The 10,283-nt window shown below is 45.5% G+C and overlaps 1 protein-coding gene across 8 annotated transcripts in view; it reads left to right on the forward strand.

Annotated features, from left to right (window-relative positions):
- The window catches only part of LOC116853454, a 90,140-nt gene extending 80,143 nt beyond the window's left edge, over positions 1-9,997 (forward strand). For all 8 annotated transcript variants that reach the window (XM_032834568.1, XM_032834563.1, XM_032834586.1 and 5 more), the window contains 7 exons: positions 352-486; positions 573-746; positions 841-2,778; positions 3,023-3,161; positions 3,327-3,449; positions 3,522-3,917; positions 4,357-9,997. In XM_032834568.1, coding sequence (XP_032690459.1) covers positions 352-486; positions 573-746; positions 841-2,778; positions 3,023-3,161; positions 3,327-3,449; positions 3,522-3,917; positions 4,357-4,400 — 2,949 coding nt within the window. In that variant the 3' untranslated portion in view covers positions 4,401-9,997. The remainder of the gene's footprint in view (positions 1-351; positions 487-572; positions 747-840; positions 2,779-3,022; positions 3,162-3,326; positions 3,450-3,521; positions 3,918-4,356) is intronic.
- The last annotated feature ends 286 nt before the right edge of the window (positions 9,998-10,283 follow it).

Genomic DNA, 10,283 nt, shown 5'->3' on the forward strand with positions numbered 1-10,283 from the left:
TCGGTTTTACCCCATTTCCCTCGAAAAAAGAAAGGAAAGGAGAGAAAAAAGAGCAACGCGCGCCGGAAAAAAAGGTCCGACCCCGGCCTTCGCAACCGGGGAACCCCCAAACCACCCCTAACCATTTTTTCCCCGTTTTCAGAAACGGCTGGATTATGCCGCCCACTTTCGTCAGTCTCTCTTTCGCTCTCACGCCTTTTCCACACTTCTCTCTCTCCCTCTTCCCCCCCCCCCCCTCTCTCTCTCTTTCTCTCTCTGTTTGCAAGCGAACGTGAGCGGATATTCGATGATTTAATGCGCGCCTCTTGATGTCACTCTTGGACGATGCGAGATAATCGGGCTGCAAATTTTCAGATTAAGACGCACCTAACCAATCTAGAGATTATGGCTTCCTTGATAGCGGCTGTAACGCACGACTTGGATCATCCGGGTGTCAATCAACCGTTCCTGGTCGCGACGAGCAATCATCTGGCCGCGCTCTACCAGGTAGAGAACATTTCCGGTAGCGATAAAAATCATTGGTGAGGCCGATGATGACGGTGAAATCTAAACGAAAACTCGTCAATTTGCAGAACACATCTGTCCTCGAGAATCATCATTGGAGATCAGCCATAGGATGCCTTCTGGAGAGCGGCGTCTCGGCGCAACTGCCGACCGACGTGAGACCGGAACTTCAGCGGCATATCAGCTCATTGATCTTGGCGACGGACATTACGAGGCAGCAGGAATTCCTCACGCGTTTCAGGGTACGTCGTTAGAATGAGTTCCACCTTCCAAGACGCGCGCGGGCCTTGTCTGTTCGATCGATTAACCGTATGGTGTTTGCACGGATTGCCGCAGGATTACCTGAGCAACAATTCACTCGAGATGAGACGCGCGGAGGATCGCCACTTCATCCTGCAGATCGCCCTCAAGTGCGCCGACATCTCAAATCCATGCAGACCGTGGGATATATCTAGGAAATGGTCCTACAAGGTCTGCGAGGAGTTCTTCAGGCAGGGCGATTACGAGCGCCGTCTGAATCTCCCGGTGACGCCGTTGTGCGACCGACATACCACCAGCATCCCGAAGATCCAGGCCGGCTTTTTCAAGCACGTCGTCACGCCGCTCTACGTGGAGTGGCACCGTTTCCTCGGCGACGGGCTGAGCGTTTCGTTGATGGAGTACTTGAAGGCGAACCAAAAAAAGTGGGAAGCATTAATCACGCAAGAAGCGACCGAGGAGACGGAGACGGAGATCTCCGAGCTGGACGAGCCCGAGGGAGTCGTTAGTTCGGGCGAGGAGACCGTTGCCGATGAGGATTCGGGCAGCATCGACCTGCTAATACCAGCAGCGTATATGCAAGCGTCGCGAATGCCGACGTTACCGGGACGAGTCGGTCTCGATCGCGTCGGCAGGCGTCACTCCGTGCCGTTGAGTGTGTCCAAACCATTGAGCCTACCACCGCGTCAAACCTCCAGGAGAGAGAGTCTGCCGAGCGAGCATGTAAAATCGAAGAACACCCTGCTGAAGTTGGAAGACCAAGGTCTCTTAGGGCCAAGCTCGTTATCCCTGTTGTCTTCTAAGAGTAGCGTGGGTGGGTCGTCCAACGTCAGCGCTACCGAGAGACCGGTAAGCGCGGAAAATCTTTTACCGGAAACGAGTATAGCCAGTATTACCAGCAGTACCGAAGCCTCGAGACTGAGCACGGTTCTGCAGTCAGCGGACGGCCAGCCCAGCGTACAGACGAAGCATCTCATGCGACAGCAGACGTTCCCGCCGCTGCAGTCTTCGTACGCGAGAACGAGGTACATGTCCACCACCGCGGAGATGTCGCAATGTTATACTCAGGTCCTGATGGAGGCCGACAGTTCGTCCGGCTGCTCGACCCCGACCAAAGAGAAATCGTGCTCGAGCGGCCAGTGCTGCTCGCCATCGTTGCCGCATGACCGCGACACATGCCATCAAAAGCAATCCAATGTGCCGAGGCTCTCAAAGGAATTATTGGCGGTGGATATGCCCGCGAAGAGACGGGGCTCGACCTTGTCGGACACGATGAAGCAGAAGTACGATTTCGCGGCCAGCTCGGAGCAACGCCGCCATTCCATGCAAACCATTCGCCCGGACGACTCCTTCTCCAAGTATCGCCACCACAAAAGGCCTTCTTCTGCTCAAGACGCCGACTCCACGCGGATGTTCTACGCCACGTTAACGGGCGGCGGTGGCGGTTCCTCCCACAGCGACAAGGACAGCCACGTGTCCGACACGTCCGAATGTAAGACGGACTCGGGCTGCTGTAACGTCGAGCTCAAGTGTAGTCGCGGCGCGAAGTTGGTGGCGATGCACGAGCCGCGGACTACGCTGTCGTCCAAGAGGTCGGACCAGTGTGCCTCGTCGGCTAAGAGCGCGTGTGCCGAACAAGAGCCACGAAGGTACTCGACCCCGGTCACAGAGTGTAGAACGATCACGACTGACAGTGCAGGTAGACGATTCACCGCGATACCCGTGTCTTCTGAGCTTAGCACTCACAAAGTGTTCTTTATCGGTAGTCCTCCTGACTCGCCGCCCCGTAATCATAGTGTGTCCTCGTCGAGTGACAGTGGTAGTGAGCCGAGAAGAAGTATTGGCAGTGATTCGAACAACGAGGCTGTCGCGGTCGGCAGCAAGAGAGAATCGGATTGCACAAAGGAGAAGAACTCGAAGATAGCGAGGTTGAGCTCAGACGCGCAGATGAAAGAGAACGTTGATCCGCGTGCGTGTGACGACTCCACCAAAACGTTGTCCCGCAGAGGCAGTCAGGTAATTTAAGAAAAGAGCGAGCTTTCGTTTCAGTCAAACGCGTTGGAAATTTCACGAAAATTTCACGAAAATTTCTTACTTTAAAGATAAGACTATGCGTTTGGACACTGTAGAAGTTTGATAGTAGTTTTTACAGTTATATTTTATTAAAAAAACTGTAGAATTAAATTAACTACATATTATTTTCTACCATTCTTTTTAATGCTCGCTTTATTACCGGCACTTACCGTAATATCAAATCCAGGGATGGGCGAGAAGACGCGGATCAGCTCCGGTTGGCCTTCTATCGAGATTGGACGACTTTGCTCCAACTCCTGTTCCTGCCAAAGTCGATCATAGTTGTAGACGCGGATCTGTACCGACTGATATCACTAAACATCAAGGTACGCTTTCACTTTAATGTTTGTGACTTGATTTTTCTTCACTATCGTCTTCAATGTAAAAGCTGTTTCTGATATCAGATATTCTTTCCTTAAATCTGTACCAACAGATTCTTTTTTGCTGCCTGTTTGTCACATATTGCGAATACACTGTATTTTACACATTAGGTGGAGGTTCCAATCGGCTTGCTTTAGGACCTCGTGAAGATAATCTTTCGGCCCTAAGAAGAGCTAGTCTTCCGCAAGAGGCTGCGCTGGGAAATCTTGTGGAGAATGTTCTCGCTGTAGCTGGTAAGCACGGACTTTTGGTATTAGTAGGCACATTTCAACAATATCACGAAACGAACGTTAAACTAATTCCAGGCGAGCGCGAGAATTTTCCAATGAACAACAACAATAACAACAACACCACCGGTGGCAGCAACAACAACGGCATTAGCAGACTGTTCGACAGCACCGTTTCCGGGATGTTGTCTCCGAGACGGGGATCGGTGCCAGCAGACATATCCGAGTTACGCCGCGATCTTTTGTTCAGTAGAAATAGCGTAAATAACAAGCCGCGAAATCGCAAGAAAATCTTGAGGAGACGCAGCAGCGGGGGCCCGGAAATGTTCACCGGCGTGTCCACCGACGGGAACGACAACGGCACGTGGCTCAAGTGGAAGAGAGAAGTGGGAAAGCGTGAGCCTGTTCCACCTGAGCCGCTTGTCAAGCGAAGAGGATCCCTGCCCATAGAAATGGTGGCTGTTTCACATGCTGGTCGGTACAACCATAGGTAGAGGAGGATATCGTGACACGAGCGGGTATAAATACGTTTTCCAAAAAAGTACTTTTCTCTTATTGTCGCCCTCTCATTGTATCGTAAAGAATCGCTCGGAGAGCACAGCGATCGTGAAGACCGAGCAAAGTGTGATCAGCAAGCGCGATCTCCTGCACAACCTCCCTGTTCAGTTTTCGAAGATGTGAAAATAGTGATTGCTTATCCGTATAAACGTTCATTCAACTCTTCTGCAATCGCTGCATTTTCCGAACGTGTCCAATCGAACCGATCACTTCCTCGACCCTACACGCTCCTCGTCAGAATTGACTATAGAATCTGAAGAAATTCCCGACACCCATTCACGACATATCATGACAGCAACAATAGAAAATTGCTTCTGAATCGTATTCTAACGAAACTTTTCTTTGTCTACTGTAGGATCAACATCGGCACCACGTAGATCTAGCCTGTGGCGACTTTAACGTGCTCTAGAAATATGTGGACCGTCCATGCAGCGGTTAACGCCGAATTGAGCCGCTACCACACGACGACAGTCTTTCCTCAAATTGCCAGCAGTAACGTCAAAGTAGCAGCAGCAGCAGCGACGATTGATTACCGAATTTCAAGATTGCCAATGATGAAGACTTTCTCGTCGATTGTGAACGTGAGCGAGTGAATATTGTAATTACATTTTCGATAATTTTGAATGTTAGAAACGTTACGAAGAACGATAAACCAAATGTAGTGATTTGCACTTTGAACCGCAAAATCTTTTAACACAGTAATGTCGACACAATCGCGAATACCGTTATGTATTCTTGCCTGTGCTATAGACAAATCGGAATTAGTCGGCAGGTTTAGTTTTTTGGTTGTTTATATTATCGGGACAGCGTCGCGAATTTTACATTGCGTGTATCGGCATATTGTGCATCGAGATGTTATACATAGATCGTATAGTCAATATAAATCCGAGTAAAGGAATATATAAGCATCGTAATTCTAAAAAGTCTTCCTCGCGCAATTCACGCAACCGCGCGGAAGAAGGGAGCCTCGCCTAAGTGAGGCGTTACATCTAATTGTGCCATGTACACGAGCGTTGTTCGAAATGTGACACACCGATGGAACAAATCCTGGTATAGCAATGGCTCAAGATAAACTGGGTGACCGAGTTCACTGAGAAACAAAAAAAAAAAAACAAAGGAGGAAGAAAGAAAGAGGAGAGAGAAATACAGTCATACACAGGGTTCAATATGACGATTTTTTAAATAATTAAAATGCCTAGGAATGGAGAAGGAAAAAAAGACTGGTAGAGAGGACACTCGCCGTTATAGATCTAGACGTTTAAAAAAAAGAGAGAGAGAAAAAGAGAGCGAGAAACGTAGATCGAACAAAACGAAACGACATTTGCTCATAGATAGGGAAATTTCGATTTATCGAGAGACTCACATGGCAGGATAGCATTATTTGCAGGTCATTGATCAGCGAGAATCGCGGTACATGCCATTCGTGTTGAATAAGTTAGTCTTGGCATATGTTTCCCCCGTAATTTATATTCTTGAACGCGTTTTGCATTAAACGTGTATATAACGAGGGCCGAATCGGCGAGTATTGTTTGTATTTTTTAAATTTTATTTTGGAGTAATAATACGAGATAACAAAAGCTACCATATAGCTGGCTCTAGAATGGATATATACTCAATTTGGAAAGTGGTTCTCCCCCTCGATATCTCATCGGTTACGTTGAAACATTTAAGCATTCCATGCGAAAAAAAAAGATAGCATACAATGTGTAAGATACGGGAACGAGTTATAATAATAACAATAAAATAATAATAATAATAACATTAATAATAATAATAAAAGAGTATATGAAGTGAAATATCGACGAGTTGCGTCTACTCGACCGTGACACTCGCAAGATGATACAGCTATGCAAGTGCATTAAAGTGTTTGCGCCTCGTTTGTACCCCGTTTGTATCTCTCACGTCATCAAGGAGGGCGGGGTCTATTGAGGAGTCCGGAGTGTCCGCATAACAGGGTGGTTCCGCTGGCTGTAGCGTGTAATGTCATCAGGAGCCTTTCCTGCAGTCTGTGCGTGAACAGACGACGAGGCTGCAGGAAATGGAGCGTTTCTGTTCAGAGCAGCGAACAGAACCGCGGAGAGAGACTTTGTCTCACGGACGCAACAACGTTGATATCTGTTTCTCCTCTTCCTAAAGGAGGAGAAGAGACAAATCCAGCAAGGAGATGATATTTCTGCACGAACTCGGCGCGCTACAGTCGAGCCACTCTGTTAAGCTCGTGGTCATTATCATTGGCGCACTCGGCGATGTGCGATCGACGCTGCCTTCCGCGCTTAACACCTCCATCCACCGTTCGCGGATGAAGCGGAGCTCATTGATAGGTTTGCGGTTGATAAAGATTCGCGGTGTTAAGATGGAGTTCCGTCTTTGACAAGGCAGACGCGGAAGGCGACGTTTCTCGGATCCGTGCGTCTGCATACACATAACAATAATAAATATAATAGTAATAATATTAAAAATAATAACGATAATAGCAACAATAAAATTGTAATTATTACTTTTATCATATCACCGTTCACTGTCACGACGTCGTTCGACTCCAATAATTCATAACTGTCAGCATTGTCTCATCGTCATCGTTATCATCGATTGTCGTCAACGTCATCGTCATTATCATTGTCATTGTCGTTGCTGTTATAGCTATATAACGATGTTCAAGTAAATGGACGTTTTACGATTAGGCTATAGCGATATGTGCGGTTCGTCTTGGAGTTGATTAGTTAGCGAGGAAAAAAAAGCACGTTGTTTAATTAATAACAACTATTATTTATTATATACCCGACGGTTGCGACGTATAGGTTTATGGTACGTGAACTGAAAAATAAATCAAAAGGTACAAGGTGCCGTGACGTATAATCTTTAACAAAAAGAAAAAAAAAGAGGAAGATGAAGATGAAGAAGTTGCGTTATCGCGAACATATTTTCAATACAGATATTATTAAACTGCCCTTGCCGTACACATACGACAGCCAATGCGGATTCGCGAGATATACCATCCTTGTACGTTATTAAAACTATCGACCGAGGTAGAGGAAGTTTTGATAACACCGCTATTTTACATTCGAAAAAAAAAAAAACGAATCACGAGGAGCGGCGAACTCTGGACCTCAGTCGTTAAAGAACACAGTTGACGGTTTACTTCACGTACTGCTGTAAAACCTGTAGTCTCACAGACTGTCCGAAAGTAAAACAAATAATATTAACTAAGTCATAGAGAGAAACTCAAGATGAAAAGTATCGATTATAAGTTTTACGCTTAATCAAAAAAAATAATCATTGATATCTATGTCAACATTATAGGTAGATTGTCCATTTTTAAGAGAGAATATCTGCGAACACTAGTGATCTTCCTCTCACCGACTTTTCCAAACTCTTTCAATTCAGCAGCTGCTAGTGCTTTATATGTATTTCACCACTTTTCTGAAACTGAACTGACTTACTCGACGACGACCACGACCGCGACCACGACTACGACCACGACGACGATGTTACGTCGCGTCACTTTAAAGTAACATAAACGATATTTCCTACGGCTGCAACACACCCGAAACCAATAATTAACGTTTCTTAAAACGGTATCTGTACGACACACGCCGGCGCGACAATGAAACATTGTACAAGTACGTTAATATTTAGGTTAGCGTGAAATCTCCTAGTCTTTTTCGAGTCCATTAAGAGAATGCGTGTACATATATAACGCGCGCGACGCGACGCGATAAATCGCGATTAATAGCGAAAAAAGCGTCTTAATAGACGACATACCACGGAAACATTGGCGCGAAGAATGAGTCGAGGAAGAGTTTACATTGAGGACAAATTTATTTAAATAACGAGACTTCTCTTAAGAAACTCTTTACCCTTACCAAGACAGACCAATCAAATGGGACTAAACGAGAAACTCTTTGTGAAAGCCGTAATTGACTTAAGCTTGCCTGACGAAGTAAATATGAATTCTCGGTACTTCTATACACATGACCATACTGTCCAATCACTTTTTGAAGAATTTATTGCACTTATAGATATACATGTTCCCTCTCATCATGCGACTTCTCTGTCCCATCCACATCACCACCAACACGAACCCCTTGCTCCACTAAGGCTTAATCGATGTTCTTTAACGAAAAAGGAAAAAAAACATAAAATCCCTTCGAACTTCTCCTCTGCCGATCTCTAGATACCGTGTATTTGTATCGTGACATTTTCTATCGTCACATTCCCCGGTGGAATGTAAGAGGATTAATTAACGAAATGCAGTAAGATCCAGGGAATCGAGTTTGTCGTGAAACAGAGATTTCATTGTATTGTATCCGATCCGAGTCGGTCGATGGCGACCTCGGTGAGGCGCATTGAATTCGATGTGAGTCTCGTCGCGGTGAGAACAGCGTTCCATATCGGTGTACATGCGATCACGTTAGGGAATCTCGCTGTAATTCGTTAATGATTATCGTATTGTTAAGTATGCGTGACGAGTATGCGAGTGTGTAATAAGCGCGCGCGCGCGCGCGTGTGTGTGTGTGTGTGTATATGTGTGTGTGTGCACGTGTGGGCGGACAACGCCAGATGTGAGCGTGTATTTCTTCTTCGAGAACGAAATCGGTATATCTTCCGCTGTATAATATTTTTAGCGAGTGCAAGCACCGAGTATGAATTTTTCGCCTCTTGATCCTCGTGTAGTTAACGATCATCATTTGATTAACGTGAACTTCCCTGTTATCGTTTATACACTTGGAGATATATATATATATATATATATATATATATATATATACACATATATATATACACACATATATATGTGCGTGTTTTTCTGTCCGTGTAGGTGAGCTGTGGTGGAATTATCGCTAAGGTTTGCACTTTCGCGCGCGGCCAAGTTCCACGCGAGGCTGGGAACGTTGACTCTCTTTCGATTTGATTATGCGACGATTAATTACGGAAGACGCTGCCCGTCGGTATCTGCAAACTAGCGAGTGTAACGCGATTCTTTTCGTATCTTTATAGATATGTCCGTTTGATGGTGGCGTTTGTGCTAATAACGTATCGGTGATAGTTCAAGAGGGATAGTAAGACGATGAACGATACAATTCCGACTCTCACCATCGTCGTTCCGTACGATATCTCTCCGATATCTCGAGCAACCTCGTGTCACAGCGAGCACAGCTAAAAGATGCGAAGATACGACGCGTTACCGATACTCTCTTTCCAACACGTGGACGACGCCGACCTCTCGCGTGGTTCCCGGTTATATGCTATTACGTTCTCACGAGGGCCCACGAACGAGCACAAAATTTCTCAGCGCAAATCGCAGTATTGGATATGTCAATTAAACGAATTAGCGCGCAGAAGAGATATGGGTCTGTTCGACGACAAGAAAGTTATCGTGTATTTTCTATAACGTTGATGGTAGATAGCTCTAACTTTGCGCTAGATGCGATTAAACGATGTGTTCTTATCATTATTCGTAATTCAACTGTAATGTCGTTAACGATATAATGACACGACGGAGATGCGACGAAGAGGCTCGAGATAATACAAGTTACGACGGCATGTGCGTGCGTGAAATACGAGAGCGCGATAGAAAGGTACGAGCGTGTCCTTCAGATAGTTCGACCCGATGTTCACGATTGGCTGTATGACAAAAGCTATCGGCATATGTGTGTGGTGGCTCTAAATGGCCTATTATATTTATTAGAGAAACGATTACTACCGGTAGTACGTACGTTAATATCCGAATTTTTCCATAGTCCATACACTTGATTGTGCCGACTATTTATTTTGTGTGAGTATACATGTGATTTTATTAATATTATACGAGAGAGAGAGAGAATGTGAAAGAGAGAACAGGAGAATATATCTGAGTATGTGTGTGTGTATGCATGTGTGAGAGAGAAACTCACCTCCTGCCCCGCCCTCGTTATATTATCAAGTTAGAGTCGAATAAAAGCGAGACACGACGTGTAACGACTCGTTTTCTTTATTAAAAAGATCTATAAAAGTCACACACGGTGTTTTATTGTCGATACACTTCGCATTCATAATTACATGACTCGCGAGAGCTTCCCCAACAGAAAGATATGCCGAATACCTTACTCTCCTTCCCTCCCCAAGAATTGCACATAAGAACATTTAAAATGCGAAATACGAGTTTATTGAGCATCCTCGTCACCGTATAAAGTCCACGACGCATTTGAAATCAATTCTTGCCGCCGCGAAGGGAAATGCTACATTGATTTTGTAATTAGCGACCGAGAGTATAAAGAGCGTTTCTAATCATCTTTGGACGCA

Source organism: Odontomachus brunneus, unplaced genomic scaffold (genome assembly GCF_010583005.1).
Source record: "Odontomachus brunneus isolate Ranch 3 - 2012 unplaced genomic scaffold, Obru_v1 Obru_scaffold_006, whole genome shotgun sequence".
In the NCBI taxonomy this organism is placed as follows: domain Eukaryota; kingdom Metazoa; phylum Arthropoda; class Insecta; order Hymenoptera; family Formicidae; genus Odontomachus; species Odontomachus brunneus.